At 46.4% G+C, this 25,403-nt stretch overlaps 3 protein-coding genes across 3 annotated transcripts in view; 2 read left to right on the top strand and 1 right to left on the bottom strand.

The window, feature by feature from the left end:
* Positions 1 to 7,777, top strand: part of LOC128433645 (USP6 N-terminal-like protein) — a 12,772-nt gene extending 4,995 nt beyond the window's left edge. The window contains exons 7-14 of the mRNA XM_053417841.1: positions 588 to 636; positions 1,371 to 1,491; positions 1,596 to 1,690; positions 1,818 to 1,883; positions 3,277 to 3,376; positions 3,787 to 3,939; positions 4,497 to 5,108; positions 7,569 to 7,777. Of these exons, the coding sequence (XP_053273816.1) occupies positions 588 to 636; positions 1,371 to 1,491; positions 1,596 to 1,690; positions 1,818 to 1,883; positions 3,277 to 3,376; positions 3,787 to 3,939; positions 4,497 to 5,108; positions 7,569 to 7,777 (1,405 nt within the window). The remainder of the gene's footprint in view (positions 1 to 587; positions 637 to 1,370; positions 1,492 to 1,595; positions 1,691 to 1,817; positions 1,884 to 3,276; positions 3,377 to 3,786; positions 3,940 to 4,496; positions 5,109 to 7,568) is intronic.
* A 56-nt stretch (positions 7,778 to 7,833) lies between these two features.
* Positions 7,834 to 20,385, top strand: LOC128445192 (ankyrin repeat and BTB/POZ domain-containing protein 2). Its single transcript, XM_053428002.1, has 17 exons — positions 7,834 to 8,710; positions 12,582 to 12,731; positions 13,370 to 13,577; positions 13,975 to 14,127; positions 14,221 to 14,386; positions 14,848 to 14,937; positions 15,026 to 15,127; positions 15,704 to 15,800; positions 16,214 to 16,349; positions 16,441 to 16,691; positions 16,850 to 17,028; positions 17,181 to 17,286; positions 17,373 to 17,475; positions 17,906 to 17,978; positions 18,434 to 18,502; positions 18,782 to 18,895; positions 19,036 to 20,385. Exons 1-17 carry the CDS (start codon positions 7,834 to 7,836, stop codon positions 19,261 to 19,263), a joined length of 3,102 nt encoding a protein of 1,033 aa, XP_053283977.1. The 3' UTR covers positions 19,264 to 20,385.
* Positions 20,386 to 22,758: 2,373 nt separating this feature from the next.
* The window catches only part of LOC128445240 (serine/threonine-protein kinase BRSK2-like), a 69,166-nt gene continuing 66,521 nt past the window's right edge, over positions 22,759 to 25,403 (bottom strand). The window contains 1 exon segment of the mRNA XM_053428006.1: positions 22,759 to 22,982. Within this exon segment, the coding sequence (XP_053283981.1) occupies positions 22,759 to 22,982 (224 nt within the window).

Genomic DNA, 25,403 nt, shown 5'->3' on the forward strand with positions numbered 1-25,403 from the left:
TGTCCACGTTCCTCTGCTTCGTGTCCAGGTTGTAATGTGGAGGGTTTCAGTTCAGATGATATGAGGAGAGGAGACACTGTGACCTGGGAGTGAACCGGGCCCAGAGAGAGAACCTGATCCTGAAGGGCTGTGATGTCACTTACAGTTTAATAGACCACAGGCCGGTTCTGGAGCGGAGGTGGAAAATCTGGGGCAGTTTTCAATATTTAATATGAGTTCAGAGGCTCTGCAGGAACCGAGGGTTTCACAAAGACAGAGAGAAGAGGTGGAGTTCTCTCCGTCCTCTGTTTAGGAAGTGTTCTCTCCGTTCTCTTTTTGTCTGTGTTCTGTTTGTTCTCTTCTCTTCTGTGTTCTCTTGTATCCGAGGTCTCTTGGTTCTCTGTGTTCTCTATGAGACTGGGTTTCAGACGGAAAGGTTGATGGTTCTCTGTAGAAACCGTTTGAATCACACACAGCCTCAGTGACACATGATTCATGGGATTATTGAATATCATTTCTCTTCCTCTCCTCCTTTTTTACTCCCTTCATCCTACGTTCTTTTATACCTCTCCTCCCTCCCCTCCTCACTCCCCTCCTCCTCTCTTCAGGCAGCAGTCCCTCTTCCATGTCCTCTCAGCGTATTCAGTCTACAACACAGTAAGTAACTGGTTTTCTCTCCATCACATGAAACATTAAAATTCCTCTTTAACTCGAGAAATTTGATTTTCCTTCCGCGCAGATTCGTACTTTCTGTGAGCTGCAGTATTACAGAACGCTTGTGTATTATTATAGTATTTATTGTATTATTATTATACTCTCTCTCATGATTGTTAAAGATTTCAAATGTTTTTATTATGACCTTATTTTAAATCACAGCAGCTAAATAGTTTCTCTACCATTAAACATGCAGGTGATAATTTAATCATGAACACATTAATAATAAGTTGATTATAAATCTGTTATCTGCTATGACTTATTGTTACATATTAGAATATATTATCACATTATCACAATATATAGCATATAAATAAAAAAATGAGCTTATTCAGAAACTTATTTCTAAAAATATCAGCACAATTTAATTGAACAGTAGCCGACTTGACGCGGCTAAAAACCATTTCAAGGACAATCGAGTCATTTTGTTAAAATGTATTCATCATTCATTATTTTTTAATGACTTGAAAGACTTTGTTCAATTACCCCTTTAAAAAAGATAATATTTTTAATTTTGAAAACAAAGTAATAAGCTCTGATCGTTCAGGATCTGTATTTCTACCTTTTAGTGTTCGACAGGGAAACGTCGACTCTTTACATTTAATTTCTGTTGAGGTGTAAAATAAAATCATCTGTGGAAACTGGACGTGCTTCATGTCACTTCCTGCTTCCTGCAGGAGGTGAGCTACTGCCAGGGGATGAGTCAGATCGCCGCCCTGCTGCTCATGTTCATGAACGAGGAGGACGCCTTCTGGGCCCTGTCGCAGCTGCTGACCAATCACAAGCACGGCATGCACGGTGAGATGACCTCATCGGGACGCTGCTTCCTGGTCACGGCTTCTCAGGCCCGCTTCAGACTTTTATTACGTGAGATTTAAAACTCTCTCTCTCTTTTCCTAAAGGCTTTTTTGTTCCCGGGTTTCCCAAACTCCAGCGATTCCAGACGCATCACGATCAGATTATTTCCAAACTTCTCCCCAAACTGAAGAAACATATGGTGAGGTCACAGTTACACAAGAGTTTCATAACAGAGAGCGATGAACCCTTTGTGATGACGTGTGATGTGAGATTCTGTGAGTTCACTGATCCTCACACTTCCTCCACGTCTCTCTCCTCTCTCTCAGGACCGGGAGCAGATGTCTGCAGGGATCTACTCCACTAAATGGTTCCTGCAGTGTTTCATTGACAGGGTGAGGAACCTGAACTGATCCATGTTTTCCATCTTTATCCACCTATCATCTCACCCTGTGTTGTTTCCATCCAGATGGGAAAATAGTTTGTTTCCCAAGATGAACAGTAGGTGGCGCAAATTTCTCCGGAGGAAAAGGTCCCGATATTCAAACTCCAAACAAACTAACTACACTTCCCATAATGCAGCTTTGTTAAGATCATCTTTAATTGGCAAAAACCACAGACTGTAAATACAGACAGACGACAGGACGAGTCTTGATCGCCCCCTGGTGGCTGGCTAGGTGTTTATATTGACAGTGTGAGGAACCTTCTCGATTCATATCTTTTATCTTTATCCACCTCACGTCTCACGTCCTGTTTCCATCCAGATGTGAAAACAGTCAAGCAACAAAAAGATATCGGCGACGTGCCAGCTCCCTAAAGTGAAGCTCTAATCTCCCCCTGGTGGCTGGCTGCAGAATAGCTCATAGGCCCTGCCTCCTCCATGTTAATAGATGGGACAGGGACCAAACAATAAGTAGACGTTAACTAAATGTTTCAGGTCGTTCTTATCTCAGTTTGGTTCTTATTAGATATCTGATGATATAACAACAGGCTGAGAGGTTATGATTGACAGATGAGACTGACTCACTGTGTGTGGGCGGGACCTTGATACCACAGCTCCACTCCATGATCACTGCTGCACAGACTCAAGAGGGTTTCGTTTGTATCGAAGGTTTAAGTTTAGTACAGTGGAGACGTGTAAAATATTTTTTTAGTTTGGTCTATGTCCCATCTGCTAACATGGATGAGGCACGGTTTACATGACCTATACTGCAGCCAGCCACCAGGGGGCTATCAGGACACTTGGGCTTCAACTGAACAAGGTCATGAAAACATCCATGTTTGCTGTTCCCTTTAAAAATGTATGTTCAATGTCTCCACTTTGTTTGTAGATTAGATTCATTGTTAGCATTAGCATAGCTTTCCAAGTGATAGCGCCACCTACAGCAGCTTCAACAGAAGCTTCAGATTATGTTTAATTCAGCCTGAAAACCAAGTTTTCCCAAGAAATACTGACGCAAGAAAACTGTCGATTATCTTGTGATAATATTTCATGATTTTAGCAGAAACAGTTCCTGGTGATATCTGAGCTCTGGGATGTTACATTAGAACATTAGGAGCTGTTAGGCTGAGCTGCTATTAGTCTCCTCTGCCCACAATCCTGTGGTGGAGGTCTGGCAGCGGTCGGCTGCTGTCAGCACTTCCCTGCTCGGCTCAGAGGGGCCTCCGGGCCCCTGAGGTCTGGGAAGGAACCAAACAAACCTCCTGACTCCGGCCAGGACGAGGGCTGCATGTACGTGGAGATAAGTCTCAGTAATGTGGGGACGTGTTGTGTCTGTGGTTCTACAGACGCCGTTCACCCTGAACCTTCGTCTGTGGGACATCTTCATCCTGGAGGGAGAGAAGCTGCTCACCGCCATGTCCTACACCGTCCTGAAGGTTCACAAGAGTAAGAGACGACCACACGTTCCACACAGAACATCAATCATCTGCTCCGGCTGAATATTGAACATCACTGGTTCCCAAACTAAGGGTCCGGACCCCTTGACTGGCCACGAGACACAGGAGGAGGGTCACAGGACGACTTCCTGACATTAGATACAATTTAAAAACAATTCCCAATATCATACTTTAGACGTATTTATTCCAAAAGCCAAAACATACGAGGTAACTTCAAATTACAATCATGCAAATAATCGTCAGTCTCTGAGAGCACTGGCTGTTCACTGTGCATCTGCATGTGTGATAATAATGTGTGATACTTTGTTGTGCGTTCCCCAGGAGGACGTTTGTTTTCGTTGCAGTTGCTCCAACCGACAGTAGAAATATATCCAGACTCTAATTTCCCTGTTTGTGTAGAACGTCTGGTGAAGATGTCTCTGGAGGAGCTCAGGGAGTTCCTGCAGGAGAGAATCGCTCAGACCTTCTTCTACAGCGACGACGTGATCGTGGAGCAGCTTCAGGCCTCCATGTCTGAGCTGAGGAAAATGAAGCTGGACTTTCCTCCTCCAGGTACAGAACCTGAGTCACTGTATCTATACAGAACCTGAGTCACAGAACCTGAGTCACCATATCTATACTGATACCTTACTTTTAAATAATCACTCAAAATCATGCAAGAAAACAAGTTGAAGCTCTTAACAGAACCAAGTGTTTGATGTGAACACACATTTCTTCATAAGGACGTGTTATGGGTCAGGGAGTCTCTGTCTTTACCGTTGTGACCTGCAGTGGGCGCCAGAGGGGAAGTCAGAGTTCCTCACATTCTTCCTGTTTCTGACACAATGGTTCAGAGACTGTTTATAAAGATGTCCGTTGACTCCGAGTCTAGAAAGTGAATAAAACGAGGAAGTGGCTGAAACCGCTTCCTCTTATATGGTTACTTCTTAAAAAAACAAGATGGCGCTGGACGAAGTGAGGCTTTCAAACAGCAGCTCACAAACATCACAAAGAGTGATGTCACAGCTGGTTGAACTAAACAGATGTTTTGGTCTTACATGTATCATCCTCATAAAGTAAAACCCTAAACGCACAACTTGTGTGATTGTATTTGCTCCTGGTGTTTCCAGGGAAGCCGGACGAGTTGCCTCGGAAGCCTCTGGGCCAGGAGCTGCCGGTGCTGCTCAGCCCGGTCCCAGTGAAGACGTCCTCCGCCAGCAGCTTCCCCGGAGCCGGACTGAACCTCCACATCATCTCCCACCAGCCCGACTCCATATCCCCCGACCAGAGCCCCTCCAAGGACCCCAGGGACCTGGAAGCTGCAGAGGAGGCTCCGCTACCTTCTCCAGACCCCATCATCATCCACAGCCGGGCGCCGCTCAGCCCCGATGGGTCTCCGCTGATGGGGCCTCCGCCTTATCAGCCCCCGGGGAGCCCAGCGGTGTTCACAGCGGATCAGCCGTCCCTGCCGGATCCCCATGGGGAGGAAGTGACACCAGATGCAGCAACTGCCACAGCTCGGCGGATTGCAGATACACTCTCCCCTGACTCCTCTGCAGCCGGCGGCACTGACCACGCCTCCCGAGGCACTGACCACGCCTCCCGGGGCACTGACCACGCCTCCCACGCCACTGACCACGCCTCCCGGGGCGTCCCACGGACTGTGTCGGCGCCTGTGGTCCAGGTGGCGTCACCCGGCTCGGTCCTGGCTCACTCTGGGAGTCTGTCGGCAGCTGAGGACGGTTTTGTGGTGGAGCTGCCTGATGTTTCATGAAACCACAACAAGCGATGATTTATTCACGAGGCTCCATCTTTGTTTATTTGATCATGTGTCAGTTTTGGTGGAGAACAACAGAATAATCAGTCTCAATCTGTTTTCAGGCAAAGCAACAGCGTCAACATTTTAGAACTTCTGTCCCTTTTTCAGATGTGGATGGAAACACAGTGTGAGTTGATGAAGAGGTAGAGGGAGGTTCCTCACCTACACTGTAGGAGCAGCCGGCCACCAGGGGGCGATGAAGACGCTTTAGCATCAACGTCTTGTCCGTCATTATTTACAGCCCATTGTGATTTTCCGCTAAATTTGTTCTGAATCAGTTGCATTGTGGGTAGTGTAGTAAATCTTTGATAGCTAAAGTCAGGAATTCTCAACGTACCGCTTTAATTATTTTTAATATTCTTCCTTTTATTAAATCTGTCTCATGTCGTGGATGTAAAACGATGATACAGATCCACAGCTGGTGTCAGTTGACAGAAAGGTTTTTTTATTTATATAGAGCTTTTCTAGTTTTGATGACTCAAAGCTCTTTACAGTACAGTTCTACATTCACACATTCACACACACATTCATACAGTGCATCTATTCACAGCAATTTGTTATTCCATGGGGGGGCATTTGGGGTTCAGCATCTTGCCCAGGGACACTTCGGCATGCGGATGGTTCAGACTGGGGATCGAACTGCCGACCTTCAGGTTGGAGGACGACCACTCGACCCCCTCAGCCACAGACGCCCCAGAACAACAGGTCAAAACCTCGACCTGTACAGAACAGGTCCAATCACACTTTACCCTCCACTTCATATTCCTCTGATCAGTCGTTCTTCTCACTTCTCATGAACACAGTTAGTGATCAGTGGAGATTTGTGCTGGTTCCCAGTGAGACCAGAGGAGCCGACAGACGTCAGGAGTTCATCTAACTTCCTGTCACCTGGGAACTGAGACACGTGAAGAAGCTCCGCCCTTCACAAGACACAAGAAACCTTTTCTAGTTTTGTAAAGTTTCGTCAGAGAACAGAATGTTTGATGCTCGGCCTTTGTAAAACGTTTGCTAGCAGAGTTACAGTTTTATTTTTTGTACTATCGTCTCGATGCCTTATTTGAATCGGCTTCAGTTCATGTGTGTGAGGTCGTGCACAGCAGAGGGACTGAGAGGATCTGATTGGACGGGACTCTCCTCTGACGCAGCGAGCTGGCTCACTGTTATGATTGTACACATCCAAACCTATTGAGCTCTTTTCAAATACGTGGATCTCTAGCTCAGTAATTTATTGTTTTGTCCTGAAACAGAAAGCTCATTTAAAAACTGTTCTTCCCCGACCCGGAGTCTCTGCTGCCTTTTACCCCCCCGAGGTGCTTGAAACGTGGAGTGAACCTGATTTTTATCTTAAAGAAACTCAACAGGAAGTAGACGTCACAGCTTCTGTTGACTTTGTGTTTAGAGAGTTCAGTATTCTAGAAGAGTTTCTCCATCACAGAGAAGGAAACTCAGCCTTGTGCTTAGGAATAGTGAGAGATCGACCTCTCGTGGTCGGTTGAGGTAAAGCATGTCTTTCTTTAGAGCAGAATAGAGATGATTTGAACTTTCAGATCAGAAAATCAGATGATTTGAGGCCATAACTTTGAATTCTGTGAATATGTTTTGGCTTTTATGAAGTTTGAATCTCAGTGTTGAACTCCAGATCGTTTGAATTCAAGTTAAACATTTAACAGTTTTATTAAACATGGAAACAAGCAGAAACTTTCCCATGACTTTGAAGAGGTTGATGAAAATCTGGAGATAAAAAAATACAACTTTTATCATCCTTGAATGTCTGCGTGATTCTTACTCTTTTTTCAAGTTTTAATAGAGCACTGGTTTTACATTTGATTCATTTACAGTGATTTCCATCTTGACCTGAACATTCACAGAACTGGGACTTTCCAGGTACTTTTCATTTCTCTCGCCTTCTTTCAGGATGTAACAACAATAAATAAAACCTGTTTCCAGTGGGACCCTGCTCCAGAAAAGATGTTTACTGCATCAATTGGTTCATAATTTGATTAATTGCAGATTTGTGCATTTGATTTATCATCCTGCTGCAGAGACTCAAATCCTCACTTTAAAAACTGAATTAGTTTGGTTTACACTGAGCTCATTTGTTGGAAAACCGATTTTTTCTGTCATTATAACAAAGAACAATGAGATTATAAGACTCTTCAATATTCATATACATATTAAGAAGCCAATATTTACATGAACCACAAGCACCTCTTCATCTGTGAAACGAAGCTAGCATTGTGGACATATGTCTTTTTTACCAATGACTCTTTAAATGTGGATTATCATAGTGAGACAAACAAACACCAGCCGCATAAATCTGTTGCAATAAAACATCTCAGTTTCTGATCTTTGTGAGAAGCTCTGAATTCCACCATTCCTCCAGATGATGATGATGATGATGATGAAGATGATGAAGATGAAGAAGGCCTCACCTGCTCAGCTCCTGCACGAGTCAGTCTGAGCGGTGAGCACACGGTGGCGCTGTGGAGCAGTCACCTGCTGCTGGGCTCTGATTGGTCCATGAGAGTGAAGCTCCTGGTGTCCTGGGGACTTCTGGCTCAGTCTCGTGCTGCTCCTGGTTCCAGCTCCTGAGGTTTGATGGGAACGTTGGTCTGCTTCTTCTCTGTGGTCTCAACTCTTCCTCCATCATGTGCAGCGCTCTGGAGCTGAGAACCCTGGAGGACCTGACCCTGGATCCAGGCTATGTGCCCGGGGACCCGCGCACGTCCCTCAGCCTGTCCTCCTCCGGCAGGTCGGGGCAGTCTCCGCCGCACACCAGCACTCCTCAGCGGGGAGCCTGGTGGCAGCACGCCGGCTCTCTGAGCAGCAGGAACGGCAGCTGGGACACGGTGAGCACGCTGCCGGAGGACGCGGGGGACATCCTGGCCAAGTGTCCGTGCCTGCCGGAGCTGGAGGACTGTCCCTGGAGCGAGCAGGACCTGCGGGAGGTCGTGCGTAAAGTGCCCGGTGCGTCCCTCACCGGGGAGGCGGTGCGCCGGCTGTCCGCCCTGCTGGGGAGGGCTCTGCTGCGGGTGTCCCGGGAGGCGCAGCGGCTGAGCGAGCTCCACAGGCGGTGCACGCGCCTGGAGGTGCAGAGCGCCGTCAGGCTGGTGCTGAGCTGGAGTCTGGCCGAGCAGTGCGTCTCCTCCGCGGTCAGGGCCGTGTCCCAGCACTGCATGAGCTCCGGAGACACCGCGCGCCAGCGGGGCAAGTCCGCGCGCTGCGGCCTGACCCTGTCCGCGGGCCGCTTCTTCAGGTGGATGGTGGACACGCGCGTGTCAGTGCGAGTGCACGAGTACGCAGCCGTGTGCCTGGCGGCCTGTCTGGAGACTCTGGCGGAGGAGGTGACCAGGAGGGCGCTGCAGGAGGCCAGGCAGGCGGCGGAGGAGGAGCAGGAGCGGGGCTGCGGGGGCCCGTGGAGCCCGGTGAGCGCGGAGCTGCTGGACGGGCTCGTGAACAACGACCCGGAGCTGTGGGGCCTCCTGCAGGTGTACGAGCATCTGATGAGCGGGAGGAACGCGCACGGTGAGCGCAACGCGTTCAACAGTTTAAAAGTTACATTCATGTGTTTGTGTGGAAGTTGTTGATTAACTGTCAGGTTGACTTTTTAAAAACTTGAGGAAGCGTTTTATTGATGTGTTTCATAATCAGTTTGAAGTCTCCTCTGTGACGTCACATTGTTTCAGTCATGTTTTATATCATTGGATTTTAAATGAAGTGAAGGAACCCTTCAAACCAGGTTGGGTCTCATGATGAAGTGAAAACCTCACATGTTGACTGTCGCTTCCTTTGTGGAGTGGAGACGTGTCACTCATCTTTATTCAGTCATTGATAATGATGAACGATAATGATCTCATCATACTCCACCTTCCATTGGTCCCAGCAGCTTGACCCCATCAGCTGAGACTGAGAAGCTGGGCCTCACACACAGGTCCATGTGGACCCAGGCTGGTGTCTCAGGCAGGAACACTGATCTGAAAGTAGCTGAGATGATAATAACAGATTCTGAGAGTTTAATAAGTTCTCCAGCAGCGGAGAGAGTGAAGGGAAAACCCCAGAGACAGGAAACAGGCATTTTGGGTAATAACGGACATGGAAGAGGAAGATGGCTCCTGATAAATGAGTCACTGGGATTATACTGGTCCGGTCAATTTGATACAGACACAAACAAACATTCTCTCATATCTCTAAAGATATATTTAGTTTTTAAATCCTCAACATATGTTTTCATTTTCCTGTTTCTGACCAAACAATGAAGGTCAACAGTCTGTCACACAGCTTCAGTGGTTTCATGTATTTCATCCACTGTAAGCAGTAAATTAAGTTCTTCAAACAAATGGAAATCAACATTTGTTCTGATGTTGGTTTAATTAAAAGCTTAAGAATAAACTAAACTGAACTTTATCATTTGGTCGAATATTAAATGTTATAAACCCTTTATCATTTGGACATAAATAAATAAATAGAATAAAAACATTTTAGTTTTAAGAATCCGCCTCCAAATGAGATTTGACTTGTGAATAAATCAATAGCTGCTCAGTGGTCGTGAAAACGTAAACACAACCCCACTGTGTTTCTGAGCCTGCAGCCCAGTGCATGCTGGGATACAGCCCGGTCCGAACCCCCCATGAGAGCGACTGAGTGAGTGTTGTTAGCCTCTGACCCGCACAGACACACAAAGGAGCTCTCATTCCCACTGCAGAGCCTCGAGCTCCACGGCTCCCAGGTCCGTCTGCTACACAAACAGCCAGTGTAGCTGCTGCTGTCCAGGCAGGAGTCTGTCAGCCACACACACACACACACTAACACAGACACACTAACACACACACACTCCTTCTGGAGGGGACATGTTCGAGGACCAAATGGCCGACTTGTTGCTTCTGATCTGATGATAGAACTAACTCCCGGCAGAGAGACGTGTCCTCTGTGTCTCCCTGAGTCTCCGGCTCATCGTGTCCTTATCGTCCCATCAGCTCCACACTGATCTCAGACCTGCTGACGAGATCAGATCCAATCACACACTTCATTGACCTTCACCCTGCTTCTGTCAGACTCTGCAGATTAACTCAGTTTCATTTCACACTAAACAAACCATCAGCTGTTGATTATCAAACCTGTTTCCTCTGACACTGATGAGAGACATGGACCCAGATGACGTCTTCAGGTCAGATCAGATAGAAAACAGGAAAACTTCAGAGAATCTGAATCCAATGAAATGATAATTTTTGCTCAATATTTGTCTTTAAACTCTGATATTTTGTAAAAACAGAGAAATAATCCCAAACACAATTGCTGTGTTGACAATCAGCCTCAGAGGGATTCATCTATCTCTAGATGGCCTGTGTGTGTCTGTGTGTGTCTGTGTGTGTAACAGGAAGTGGAGACGCCACAGCTCTGATCCTGAGTCAGATCACAGAGCTGCAGTAATCCACCCTCAGCTCCACTGAACCTCATGTGTCTTTAATGCCCCCCCCCCCTCCATCTGGACTTTGTGTTAAACTGTCGAACAGAAGAAGAGAATCTGACGTCGTCTCAGATAACGGATAATTATTATATAATAATATCAGAGGTCGATGACATCACTCTGCTGATGAACGGCTCCCCCCCCCCCCACCCCCCCAGCTCTGGTGTGAACTCCTCCTCATCAGACTCCCGCCTTCACGTCAGTTAAACCTTGTGAACACACATCCTCACCAGCAGGTTTGAACCAGATTACTCTACCACAACAAAGTCTTCCCGCCAATTCCGCCTGCGTGTGTGACATGACTCCGTTGTGTAAAGTTGTGTAAAGTTGTGTAGAGACATTATTCACGCTCGGACCGGACTGAGAGGATGAACTCACTCGTCCTCAGTTCAGATCATAATGAAGAGAGCTGCTGTGAATCCTTCTTCTTTGATTCTTTCAGTGTTTTGTTTGCTCACAGTCGATCAGCTGCTCTTTACTTCTGGTCCCTCATTTTTACTGTTTCAGAAACAAGCAACTAGTTTTCTTACATTTCTTATTTATAAATATACGTATTTAATATTGGACAATATGTTGGTATGGGACATTTTTATCTCCCTATCATCAGTAACATGTTCCATCGCTCCTTTGTCCAAACTATCTAAAGCTGTTTGAAACAAAAACTCAGATTCTTCTGAGTTGTTCTGATATACATTTATATTATTTGTTGACGTAATTCTATTTATTTAAAATGTTTTATTGTCATTTCATCATCTCAACCTGTTTTACCATTTTCACTTTAACTTAAAATAAAAGGAATGGAACGGAAAATGTTAAAACACAGACACACACACACACACACACACACACACACACACACACACACTCACCTTGGCTCTCTGTGGTTCTGTTGTCTTGACCAAACACTTGTAGCTTTATACGACTCCAGAATAGAGCTGTTGTTTTTAGACCTGGTGACTGTGCTTCTGTTTCCATTTGACACACACACACACACACACACACACACACACAGACACAGACATACTCTTTTCTGTTTTCATTAAGCCACACGTACACAAGGAGAGAGTGGAAGGAAATGACCCGATCACTCATGAGTGTGTGTGTACGTGTGTGTCTGCATGTGAGTGTGTGTGTACACAGGTAGAGAACAGTGATTTGTGCGTTGTGCGCTGCAGACTGGTCTCCTGTTGTGTTCTCATGAATAGTTGCCTGTTCGCTCTGTGTGTGTCCACACAGCAGCGGAATCACAACCAATGAAGGGACTCACACTCGAGTCTTGTTGAACCAAACGGTTGTTTCTCCCGGTCCAGACGGGAGCTGAGGTGTGTTGTCAAACATCGTGAATCACAGTGTGTCAGTAATGAGCCTCACACTGGTTCCCTCTGTGAAGAGGAAACATCTCAAACCTCTTGTTCCTGCTGCTGTCAGTAAAGTGAACACACGTCCCAGTGGTTCCTGCTGCAGCTGATGAATCTGCTCCGTCCTCGTCCCTCAGGCTGTTTGTGTTCAGGAGGCAGAAGACACCTGATTCAACTGGTCCCAGTAGAGGAGGACGTCCTCAGTGTGTTGAGGGTCCCATCAGATCATCTGTGGGACAGAGAACATGGAGACTGGTTCCTGCTGTCGAACGAGTCTCCTGCTTCCACTTGATCACATTTAGTTCTCACGTCTTCATACGTCAGCTCCATTCAAATCCTCGTCTGCAGCACAACACACATCAGTGTTCTGTGATGAAACACATTAAGGCTGATTTTAATATCACAGTTATTACACGTGGAACCAAAAGCCACACTTGGATTCTACTCTGGACCAAAGTGACGGACTGATGGAAATCATCGTCATCGAGACACTGTCACTGAGCAGAACCTATACAATTATAATTGAACCTGTGTGTGTGTCTGTTTGTGTATCTTTGTGTGTGTGTGTGTTCAGGTGAGCTGTCGCTGCCGGTCCATGTGAGCCCGTACACGAAGGTTCCCGAGGACTCGGTGGAGAGCAGGGAGGACGCTTACATCCAGCTGGAGCTGCGGACACTGGAGCAGGCGCTGCTCGCCACGTGCGTGGGCAGCATCTCCGAGCTCAGTAAGTGTGTGTGTGTGTGTGTGTGTGTGTGTGTGTGTGTGTCGCTGCCACAGTCGACTCCTGTGTCTGGTGTGTGTTTGTTTAACTGTGACGGTGTCGGGCTCCTGGGACACATCGTTAGCCGCTGCCTGCCGCCCCCCCCCCCTCCAGTTACATAACAGTGTGGCTTGTATCCAGAAAACAAGGACGCCCTCACACCCTGCAGCCCCCCCCCCCCCCATCTCATTATGGGAACGCTCGTTAATCTCTGTAGTCATGTGACCACAGACTACTTTAGCTCTCTGTGTCCATTCACGTCTTATTGTCTTTACAGATTTCACAATGTTACTTTTGATATTTGATTAATAAACAACAACAAATAAAGAATCAACTCAACACACATGAATCTTGTGTTCATATATAATTTATGAATAATGATTATGAGTTCCACTACAGGCTTCACACGTCTGGTTTCTATGTTAAAGTTAAAACCACTTTAACAAACCTTGTGTTTCTGTGACTCCGCCCTCAGAACAGGTTCCGTCTACTTCTGATCCCAGATTCATGAGGTCACTGTGAACTTTGACCTTTGACCCCTGGAATCTAATCAGACAAAACCAGATTTGTGACTCCAGGATCATGATGCTTCCTCCCTGCAGGTGACCTGGTGTCTCGAGCGATGCACCACATGCAGCGTCTGCGCAGCTCCAGCTCCTGCACGAGCCCCCCCCGCCCGGCCAATCAGCCGTCAGTGTCCTGGGCCCCCGACGCCCTCAGGACGCTCTACTACTTCCTGTCCGGCCCTCAGATGGAATCACTGGAGCGTCCCGACCTGGAGCCTCCCAGCACCACGCTGACCAGAGAGAGGTGTGTGTCTGTGTGTGTCTGTTTCTGTGTGTCTGTTTCTGTGTGTCTGTGTGTGTCTGTGTGTGTCTGTTTCTGTGTGTCTGTGTGTGTCTGTGTGTGTCTGTGTGTGTCTGTGTTTTAACATTTTCCGTTCCATTCCTTTTATTTTAAGTTAAAGTGAAAATGGTAAAACAGGTTGAGATGATGAAATGACAATAAAAAATGTAAAATAAATAGAATTACGTCAACAAATAATATAAATGTATATCAAAGGAAATCAATTATTTTACCTGCACAACCATTTTCCATTTTACTCTTTAGACAATAGTTCTTCAAAACACAGATCTTTTTTAATTGAGTCATAAAGTGAAGACGAGTAAACAGACTAATGAAATGTCCCCCTGTCCTCCGGGCTCAGGCCCTTCCTGCTCCGGCCTCCTCTCATGGAGTGGATCCGATTGGCCGCCGTGCACGCTGAGCACCGCCGCAGCCTATTGGTGGACAGCGATGATGTCAGACAGACGGCCCGGCAGCTGCTTCCAGGACTGGACTGTGAGCCCAGACAGCTGAGGTGAGCGGCCGCAGGATGGGACTGAGTGTGTGTGTGTGGGGATAAGCAGGAGACTCATTGTGTGTGTCTGTGTGTGTCTTTGTGTGTGTGCAGGTCAGAGTGCTGCTTCCAGTCGTTCAAGGGCCTGGACGCTGAAGCTGCTTCTCTGAAGTTCCATCTGGACCTGGGCTTCAGGATGCTCTCCTGTGGTCGAGCGGATCTGGTCCATCAGGCCGCTCGGCTCCTGGGAGCGGAGCGCGTCAACACCATGGACGACCAGGTGAGGGCGCTCTTCTTCTTTCAACGTTATCGAGTGATGGCGCTGCAGACGTAATAATCCTGTTGTCTTTAGGAATAGAAAACATAATTTGGACCAATCAGGAGTCGGTATCAGCTGTCAATCATGACGTCTCATGTTGTGATAACGATACACAGACGAGAACGACCTGAAATGACAGAAACCATCTTTCACAAACATTTATTTAACCTCTTAGATTTAGTTTTTGATTTGTCCATGTCCCATCTGATAACATGGAGTAGGGGGGGGGGGGATTATGAGCCACACTGCAGCCGACAGCCAATGGAGACGCTTCATTTCACTTTGTCATGGATCGTTATTTACAATCTGATGTCCAGACAGAACTTTAACTAAATAAATAAAGACACATATTCGCAGTTTATTTGTGTACCAACTCTGTGTGCGTGTGTGTGTCTGTGTGTGTTTGATGTGTGTGTCTGCAGGGAATGACTCCTCTGATGTACGCCTCGGCAGCAGGAGATGAAGCTCTGGTGCAGATGCTCATCGAGGGCGGAGCCAATCTGGATCTGCAGGTAGAAACAAACCTGCTGAACTGTACGAGCCGGCTGGTTAGTGTGTCTGTGACTGAAGTGTGTCTGTGTGTGTGTCTGTGTCGCTCAGGTCCCAGGCTGCTCCGGCAGACATCCATCTGTTCACCCCGGCAGCCGCCACTGGGTGGCGCTGACGTTCGCGGTGCTGCACAGTCACTTGTCTGTGGCTCAGGTGAGTTGTGATTCTCAGTTCACTGTGATGGAGGCCAAAATAAATCAACATCTAAAGAAAGCTTAATATTAATATTAATAATGTTAATGATCATAAGAGCATCAGTCAATTTCCTCCATAAGTGTGTTTAATATGTGTTTATGTAATTCTTGGAAAATTGATCATATACAAACTCCTTCTTGTCCTCTTGTCCTCGTGTCTTCGTGTCCTCATGTCCTCATGTCCTTGTGTCCTTGTGTCCTTGTGTCCTCTTGTCCTCGTGTCCTCATGTCCTTGTGTCCTCGGGTCCTCGTGTCTTCGTGTCCTCGTGTCCTCATGTCCTTGTGTCCTTGTGTCCTTGTGTCCTCTTGTCCTCTTGTCCTCGTGTCCTCGTGTCCTCGTGTCCTCTTGTCCTTGTGTCCTTGTGTCCTTGTGTCCTTGTGTCCTCGTGTCCTCGTGTCCTCGTGTCCTCGTGTCCTCTTGTCCTCGTGTCCTTGTGTCCTCTTGTCCTCTTGTCCTCATGTCCTCTTGTCCTCGTGTCCTCTTGTCCTCTTGTCCTCTTGTCCTCGTGTCCTCATGTCCTCTTGTCCTCTGCAGCTGCTGCTGGAGGCCGGAGCAGACGTGGAGGGGGGGGTCCTGCTGGACGACCAGGAGAGCTCAGCGGAGACACCGCTGCAGTTCGCTGCTGCTGCAGGTAACTTCCTGTTCACTCAGACTTTATAACACAACATGAACGTCCCTGACTCTCCAGCTTCAGAGGGTGAAGGTCACATGAGGTCACATGAGGTCACATGAGGTCACATGAGGTCACATGAGGTCACATGAGGTCACATGAGGTCACATGAGGTCACATGATTCAGCTGCTGGTCGATCACTTGGTTTGTTTGACACTTTGATCGGTTCTAAGATCATCAGCTGTGTGTTTCTAAAGTTGGCAGCGAGTAATAGAATCAGGTGTCGATGTGTTTGTGGTGTTTGGTGCATGTCGGGTGAATCTGAGACTTTTGTCCTCGTTTGTGTTTTTTTTGTTGAAATGTGAAACTTAAGATGAGAAGATGAAGTTGTGGACAGATATTTGTGAACTGATGAATTCCCATGATCCTTCAGGTCACTACGAGCTGGTGAGTCTGCTGCTCGCCACCGGAGCCGACCCGCTGCTCAGAGTGCATCATGGGAACTCCCTGACATCACCGCTGTATGAAGACATGAACTGTTTCAGTTACGCTGCCGCTCACGGACACAGGTGAGACTCCGCCTCCTCTCACAGCTCAGATGATGATGATGATGATGATGATGATGATGCTCAGCTTCCTCACCCGTCTCCTCCTCTACAGGAACGTTCTCAGGAGGCTGCTGCTGCAGCCGCAGCACAGGAAGGAGGATGTTCTCTCTCTGGAGGAGATCCTGGCTGAAGGAGTGGAAGAGGAGGAGGAGGAGGAGGAGGTGAAGACTCCTCTTCCTCCTCCCGACTCCTCCAGTCGTGTTCCCAGGCTGTGTAAAGCCAGGATGAAGGCTCTGCAGCAGGCGGCGTACTACAGCGCCGAGCACGGATACCTGGACGTGACCATGGAGCTCAGAGAGATGGGTGAGAGCGATGAGGTCACACTGAGGGGGGGGGGGGGGGGGGGGTATTGAGCAGACAGTCAAAACATGTTCCCTGACTGGGAATCGAACCTTCTAACCACTTGACCACCAGGGAGACGGACGTGTTCTGACCTCTCTCACCCCCCCCCCTGTGTCCAGGTGTCCCCTGGAGACTCCACATCTGGCTGGAGTCTCTCCACAGAGCTCGGCAGCTGTGCAGGGACGGAGTGACCGTCTCGCTGCTCACAGAGTTCCCGTCCATCAGGACAGACGACTACACCCCCGAGCTGCTGTCCACTGGGATACCACTGATGTTCAGCATGTTGGAAACCAGCAAGGTACCACAGCCGTCCCTCTGTCCGTCCACTCGTCCCTCTGAGCGTGCGTCCTGATAGGTTGTTAGGGGACAGGACACAGAACGTGTCTTCATGAGGAGCTGAAGCCTGAGTCTTCCATCAGGATAACGTCTTCCTGTGGTTCTTCTCTGCAGGACTATGTGATAACCAAGCGTCTGGCGTCAGTCTTCTCTCACTGCTACGGCTGCTGTCCCGTCCCTCCTGTCCCCCCCGTGGACGTCTCTCTGTCCACACAGCTCGGTAACAAGTCGCTGACGTCCACCTCTGGATTTTACTTTTCTTCTTCCAACTTAAACACTTACAGGATTTGGTGTCTCTGTCCTCAGATGTCCATTTCCTCAACAACCAGGAGATGTCTGACGTGACCTTCATGGTGGACGGACGTCCCTTCTTCGCTCACCGGGTGCTGCTGATGTCGGCCTCTGAACGGTCTGACCTCTGACCTTTGACCTCACACGTATTAAACTGTGTCTGTTGTCCTGTGATTAAGAGACAAAGAGTTTCTGCCTGTGAAAATATGAAAAATTATATTTTTAACTTTTCAAGGCTCAAAAGAGACAAAAGTTTAAACAATATTTAGGAATGAAAGAATAATCTATATATCTTACATATGATAAATTCCTTTTTAGCTTGATGTTAAAAATTCAAACAGAAAACATAAAGCTTAAAGCATTTAGATATTACTACTTAGATATTATACTTTGTATTTGTGTATTTAATATTGTACTTGAACAGGAATCACCTCAGTGGTGCAAAGAGCAGATTCAGTTCCTCCAGATGTTCATGTTGTTTAATTCACAATAAAATGAGTTAAAATAAAAACTGTCTCTTTAATGAACTCGTCTTTTGTCTGTTTCAGTTTTCGACGGCTGCTCAGCGACTCCCCTGACGACGTCATCCACATCAGTCACGTGACCTACAGCACGTTCCAGGTTCGGCTCAGATTCACTTCCCGAACTCAGATCCACTTCCCGAAGTCAGATTCACTTCCCGAACTCAGATTCACTTCCTGAACTCAGATTCACTTCCTGAACTCAGATCCACTTCCCGAAACTCAGATTCACTTCCCGAACTCAGATTCACTTCCTGAACTCAGATTCACTTCCTGAACTCAGATTCACTTCCTGAACTCAGATCCACTTCCCGAAGTCAGATTCACTTCCTGAACTCAGATTCACTTCCCGAACTCAGATTCACATCCAGAACTCAGATTCACTTCCTGAACTCAGATTTACTTCCTGAACTCAGATTCACTTCCTGAACTCAGATTCACTTCCTGAACTCAGATTCACTTCCTGAACTCAGATTTACTTCCTGAACTCAGATTCACTTCCTGAACTCAGATTCACTTCCTGGCGTCTGTGTGTTTCTCTGTGTTTCTCTGCAGATGCTGATGGAGGCTTTGTACTGTGGAGGAACCGAGGGAATGACTCTCTCTCAGTCTGAAGCTGTGAAGGTAACTTCACTCCTCACTCACCAGTTTCCTGCTCTAAACCCTGATGTTGAAAATCAACCTCCTGAAACCTGAAGTTTCTCTGAAGACAACTTTTACTAAATCGTATTTCTCAGCCTCTGAAGCAGAAGGACACATGGATAATATGTTTTAATAATTTGTCTCTGAGTTTCCACTTCATGAGTTAAAATACAAGCTGAACATATAAAGTGTGGAAACTTGGAAATTTGATTTATTAGACTTTCTCTTCCGACACTGATTTGGTGTTTTTTGTTTTTGTAGCTACTTCCTGTTGCCACCTTCTTCCAGCTCGGAGTTCTGCAGAGAAGCTGCGAGACGACTCTGTCTCGAACTCTGACGCTGGACAACGTGGTCCACGTCTACCAGATCGCCAAGGTACCAAAACACAGGTTGAGGTTGATGTGCGGCGAGGGGGCGGAGTCACGACTCTGCCTCTTGTTATTGTGAGACTGTTTTTATCAAATCTAATGTTTTATTCTGTGTTCAGTTTTTAATTTGTGTTTGTGTGTCTGCAGCACCACGGAGCTGCTGAACTCTGCAGGTTCTGTGAAGGGTTCTTCCTGCAGCACATGGACCTGCTCCTGGACCGAGAGGACTTCCACCGCCTGCTGCTAGGGGGCGTCGGTCAGCAGCTGCTCTGCCCCGGGACCATCGATCAGGACGGGGACGTGTCGCTCCTGAACGACCTGAAGGTGGCGCTGATCCACAGACTTTACACCCTTCACCGTGTGTGTGGAGAGTAGAAGCTGGACTGAGCTCACACTCGTGTCTGTGCGTGTGCGTGTGTGTGTGTGTGTGTGTGTGTGTGTGTGTGTGTGTGTTTGTGTGGAAAGTAGCCATACTGTAAAGTGCAGATGAATTGAAGACTGAAAAACTGTTGTTTTTGTTTTATATAAGGTTACGTTTAAGGATTTAGTGACATCTTGTGGTTAAATTGCAGACTGCAGACCCCCCCCCCCCCCCCTCAGAGGGTGACGGAGGAACTACGTTGTCCTTCAGCTACAGAAAAAACGTAAAAAGTTTAACTTTAAAGAAACAAGAACAAAGATTATTTCAGTTGAAACTCAAAGTCGTGATCCTAATTAATGACATAAATAAATTTGATCATAAATCTTCGAGTCAATTTAGCAAACTGTCCAGATTTTCCACCACAAAATGTCCTTGTATTTTATATTTCTTTGTTTGGATTATTAGATTATTTTTAGATTCTAGAAGTTTAACTTGTGTCAGAACCAGTTGAGATAAACGTGTAGAAAACGTCGCCTCAGCCACTTGATATATAAGAAACATATTTAAACATGAATTCTGCCAAAGCTTGAGACGATGTTCGCTGACGAGCGTCAGAACTTTAAATACGTGATTCAACAAACTAATTTAAATGTAACTCTTTAAACATTAGTGTCAGTAAAAGTTGCTAAGCTACAAGACTTTAGGTTCTGAACTGAAAACAGTTTAAATGAATCTGACGCTGCGTTAAAAAAAGAACAAAGAAGTGTCAGACGAATAAGTTATAATACAAGATTTAGGTTTGAGAATTGTGTCATAATTTAAAAGGAAAAAAGTTAAATCATTTTAATATTCGTAAAATACCAACTTTTGTAAAATCACGAATATTACAACTTTATTTTCATAAAATAACTATTCTTGTGATATTATAACTTTGTTTGTGTAAAGTTATGACTTTATAGGAAAACTATAAGAGGCCCTGATACGTAGAAAAGGTGAATCGACGTGTCCATGTTATTCTGTTTGTACGATGTGTCTCAGACGCGGCTGCAGGTTCGTGGACCTGCTGGAGTCTGAAGGGATCGTCACATGACCCTCTCCCTCTGTGATAAATGTACATGATGTAAATACTGTGAATAAACTCGTTAATAATCCAAACTGCTGGAAAACGGCTGCAAAGTCAACAGTTTTATTTCCTTTAGCACTGAAGTTGTTCACAGTCACATCACGAGGGAATACATAGCCGGTGGTTTCCTGCTCGGTGGAGGCGCTCCGTGCTCCGAGTCCGTTCTGTGTGCTCTGGATTCCCGTAGTAGAAAAAGAGGAAAGCGAACAATGGAAGGTATTGCTTTAATTTCTCTCTCTGATAACCCCCCCGATCGGTCCCTCTCTGAGAGAATGAGTGAGGAGGACGCTGTGAGCTCACAGTAATCCAGAAGAAGAAGAAGAAGAGGGCGAGAGGACGGCGAAGGGAATCAAACCAAAATCCCCCAAAATCAAAAGACAAACAAATGCACATAAATAACATAAATACATAAATAAGTGTGAAGAACAGGAGAAGAATTCCAACGACGACATGCAAAGAAAAGACGAATGCTGAACATGCAAACAACCGTACGAGGTCAAAGCTAAGAGAAGGAATCCTCTTGGTTTTTTAAAAATAAGCTCGTCAGTAAACTCGGCTTATTTACAGAAAGAGTGTTTGGTGAGATCGGAGTCATCATACTCACGAGGGAGGGGGCGGAGCCGACACTGACCCACGAAGGGTTGTTCCTCTCAAAGAGGCTACGTCTACATTCTTAAATTACGCTAAATCATCTTCCAAAAGTATATTACAAGGTTTCTCTCGGAAAAAGGAACAAATGCTCACAAACATCTCGTGATCGAATAACTTAGACATGACAAAAATATCCTTAAATAATTTGACGTCAACAAACATTCTCTACATCTTTCATATAAATAACAGAATAAATTAAAAAACCAAGAAAAAAAAAAAGACAAAATACAATAAAGTACAAAAATATACAAAAGATATACACAGCAGTTCAACATTGTCTGAAACCTGCAGATAATTCAAACGACGGCAAAGTAAAAATAAAAAATAGACTCAAGAAGGAACTGAACGCTGATGTTTCACTTCTCAAAAGTGCCAAAGCAAAAGGAGACGTTTCCCCGGCGAGGCCCGGTCACGCCAGAACACGACATCGTGAGATACATCCGCAAAACCACGCTAACGCTAACCCTGTAGCTGTCTGAGCTACTTTCCCGTAGTCTGAAAGCTTTGTTGCTAACTAGGTAAATACATTAAAACCAGATTTTATTCATTAACTCTTAATCTTTGAGTAATTTTCTCTTTCAATCGAATCGTTAAAGATGTAGAGTTGGAAAGTTTATGAACTGAGATGCATCACGAACTTTGTACTCGAGACACGGAGGTGAAACTAAACGGCGAGATAAGTCTAGTGCTAGCGCGTTATTGGTCAGTTACTTAAATTTACTCACATTTGAGCTAATTTCCTGTACACTTTGTGTCACAGGGGGCGTGACCGAGCCTGTGTAGGACTAAAAAAACAAAGTATGGCAACACAACTGGAAAACATGTCACAACTACACATTTTGTACATCAAACATTATTAAGTCTGTACAACAGAATAGATCATTCATTTACGTAGCGCCACTTCTCTGCTCATTTTCACGCGTTCACCGCATGAACCCCTTTTTTACAGGAACGTAAAAAAATCCGTCGTTCACACGGAAACTTTCAAAAGAAGAATTACAATCCAGCCAGCGTCCACTCGTCCACTCGTCCACTCGTCCACTCGTCCACCGCTTCCTGTTCGTCTTGTGCAAGTGTTTACATCCGGCAGAGAAGTGGTGTGTGTTTGTGTGGAGGAGCACGTACAGGAAGTGTGTTGTTATGTACATGTGGGAGGAGGAGAAAAGAGGGGGGGGGGGGGGGGGGGGGGGGGATTTGTTCGTAGATTTGACAAACATCACTGTCTTAAGGCTTTTTTTCTCTTTCCACGACTCTTCTGAGATGTGTCTGTTTGGTCTGCAGGGGGCGATGTGGAGTCTACTGCCGGGGCCGGACTCAAAGAGGGAGGGGGGGGGTGGGGGAGGGGGGAGGAGCGGGGGGTCTTCTCTCTTCAGGGTCGGACTCTCTTGGCGGCGGCGGCGGCGGCCGGTCTCGCCGAGGTTAATAGCTATTATGGATGATCCCTGGTGGCAGAGACAAGTCAATGTGAGGAGGACACACACCCACCGACCCCCCCCCCCCCCCGAGGACACGAGAGAGGGGACGGACGAGAGGGACGACACAGCTACATCTGCTACTTATTGTAAAATACTGATTTTAACTGAGAGAGACATTCCTGTTATACGGTAGAAAATTTATAGGCAAAAAGTAGATCTGTTTTTTGTTTTGTTTTCAGTCTAGCTAAAGGGGCGGAGCTAGCAGCGCTCCTGTTTAACAACCCGACGGCCGCTCGTCCTCTACATGCAGCTAGCGCTCCTTAAGGTTGCTCCTGTGTCCTGTTGCCGGCGGCCGCCTTTGTTTTGTCTTTGCCGGGGGGGCATTTAGAGTCACTGGGCGGGGGCTGGTTGGGCTTGCTGCCGGGGGCATGCTTGGCGGGGGAGCTAGGCGTGGCGGGGGAGCCGGGGGGGTGCGACGCTTGGATGTTCTTCTCGTCTGAAAAAAGCTGTTTAATTACGTCAAAGAAGTTACTCAACGGGCTGCCTACACAGATGGGAAGAGAAGAGAAGGAAGAAGAAAAGAGAGAGAGAGAGAGAGAACAAACAACAGATGAGCAATGGGGTTAACATGAGGAGAGGAGGAGGTGGTGATGGAGGGATGAGGAGGAGGAGGAGGAGTGTCTCTGTTTCTCCTGCTGGACGGAGGAGCTGCAGGAGCTCTGGAAGACTGAGATTAACTGAGCAACAGCGCCCTCTGCTGCCACGTGTGGTAATTAGCTTTAGCTCCTGTCTCTTAAAAAAAGAACTTTGAGCAGAAATATTAGATTTCAAGCAAATAAGTTCCTCAATTAAAATAAATCATTCTAGATTTTAAAGCTATTAAATGTATTTGTATAGCACCAAATCCTAATAAACAAAATCTCAAGGCACTTTACCAGAGTGACAATATCAATGATCTGATGAAGGAGGTTATTCAATCAGATGTGACGCCACCAACAGGCGACCAAGAAGCTGCCTGATGTAAATAACATTAATAGAAAGAGACGAGTGGACGTAAAGTCATAATTAATCAGCTTGATAACAAACGAGTGTTCCTGTGGATTATTGATCTGATTATTGTTAACGTCTTCCAGAGCGTCCGTTAGCTCTCCGTCACGTCAACATCCATCATGACAACATCTGTTCAGACTCTTTGAAACGTGGACCAAGCCAAACGTGCAACAGTACAACAGCACAGTGCACGTGAACACACAGTCACAGTGCACGTGAACACACAGCACAGTGCACGTGAACACACAGTCACAGTGCACGTGAACACACAGTCACAGGTTAGTGTCCCGTCGGCACTGAAACGTCCCCGTTAACGTGGAGACTCGTTAGAGACACTTACCATCATACTTCTTCCACAACAGTCTGTGTGTGTGTGTGTGTGTGTGTGTGAGTCAGAGAGTGTGAGTATGTGTGTGTGTGAATGTGTGTATATGTGAGTCAGAGAGAGTGTGTGTCTGAGTGAGAGTGTGTGTGTGTGTGTGTGTGTGTGTGTATGTGTATGTGTGAGTCAGAGAGAATGTGTGGGAGTGTGTGTGTTATTGAGCTGTAACCCAGTGTGAAGCCTTGTCATGCAGATTGTTACTGAGTCACTCAAACATTCACACGATCAAACATGAGTCATCTTATCAAGTCACTTGATCTGAAAGTGAAACCAAAGAGCCTGGAGCGCCCCCTGGTGGCTGGCTGCAGTACAGGTCGTTCACCCCAGCTCCTCCATGTTAGCGGATGGGACACGTGTTTCTGATGAGTTTGATTTTAATTTGTCATCTGATGAAACGTCTTGATTGACAGCTGAGACTGATCATCTTTGAGAAAAAATTATATTATTCAGAATCCTCTTCGTTTGGTTCATGTCCCATCTGCTGACAAGGAGGAGGTGGGGGTTAGGATCTATATCCGGCCACAAATCAAACACTATTTAATAACAATAAAAACAGTGTATTTTAGTGATAATTGTTGACTTGTTAAGTTGAACATATGTTTTCAGCTCTCACACGCGTGTTAGTGCAGACGGGGGGGGGGGGGGGGGGGGGTGATCGGCTCCAGGATGTTGTCAGTGTGTGTGTTAAAAGCCAGAGTTATTGTGTATTTTTGCTGGCAGCTCTCCGGCCGCTCCGGGTCGTCTTACCACGCTTGGAGGTTTTACTGGACAAAGACGCTGGGCGCTGAGAGACATCTGAGAGCAGAGGACAGTGTCAGAGACACAGAGGCCCAGCGCCTGGTCTACAGCTGACGTCCAACTCACACACTGAGCGTCTCCTCGGCTCCAGATCAACGGACCACACGTGAAGGTTCAGCTCATCACTCAGTTTCTGTTTTTATGATTTAATTGTAGCTGAGAGATTTGATTCTGTTCACGTCACAGAGACAAACAGCTGACAGGAAATGAACGTGAGACATTGTCCCAATTAACAGACGTCCACCGACAATTGAATACTGAAAAAGATTGTTTGAAAGTGAAGAGACATCACTCTGACTCTTCTCCAGAGAATCAGCTGATCACGTTAGATCAGATCTATATCTTTTAAATCTCAGGATCCAGAATCTGGAACAATCAGCTCATTTCACTGTGTCACAGGAATGTATATCAATCTTTAATCAATAATCCAGCTCATTTTATATTATTAATCTGTTGTGACAGTCACCAAGTCTGAAACTGATCAGCTGCTTATTCCTCAATAATTCTGTTCAAATGGAGAAAGACTGAGAAACTGGCTGAACGTTCACGTATCAGTAAAATCCATCTGCCACTGTCTCACACACACACGCACACACACACATGCACACACACGCACACAAACGCACACGCACAAACACACACACACGCACACGCACGCGCACGCACACACACACACACACACACACACATATGACTATCGAACTGTTCGCTGTCTTTTCTCAAACATTAAAATTC

This window comes from Pleuronectes platessa, chromosome 1 (genome assembly GCF_947347685.1).
Source record: "Pleuronectes platessa chromosome 1, fPlePla1.1, whole genome shotgun sequence".
In the NCBI taxonomy this organism is placed as follows: domain Eukaryota; kingdom Metazoa; phylum Chordata; class Actinopteri; order Pleuronectiformes; family Pleuronectidae; genus Pleuronectes; species Pleuronectes platessa.

Excerpts from the sequence above, each read along its gene's own strand:
- LOC128445192 (XM_053428002.1), top strand. The coding sequence starts at position 7,834 with ATGTGCAGCGCTCTGGAGCTGAGAACCCTGGAGGACCTGACCCTGGAT. Across the intron at positions 8,711-12,581 it reads GAGCGGGAGGAACGCGCACG|GTGAGCTGTCGCTGCCGGTC; the intron begins GTGAGCGCAACG and ends GTGTGTGTTCAG. Across the intron at positions 17,979-18,433 it reads TGACCTACAGCACGTTCCAG|ATGCTGATGGAGGCTTTGTA; the intron begins GTTCGGCTCAGA and ends GTTTCTCTGCAG.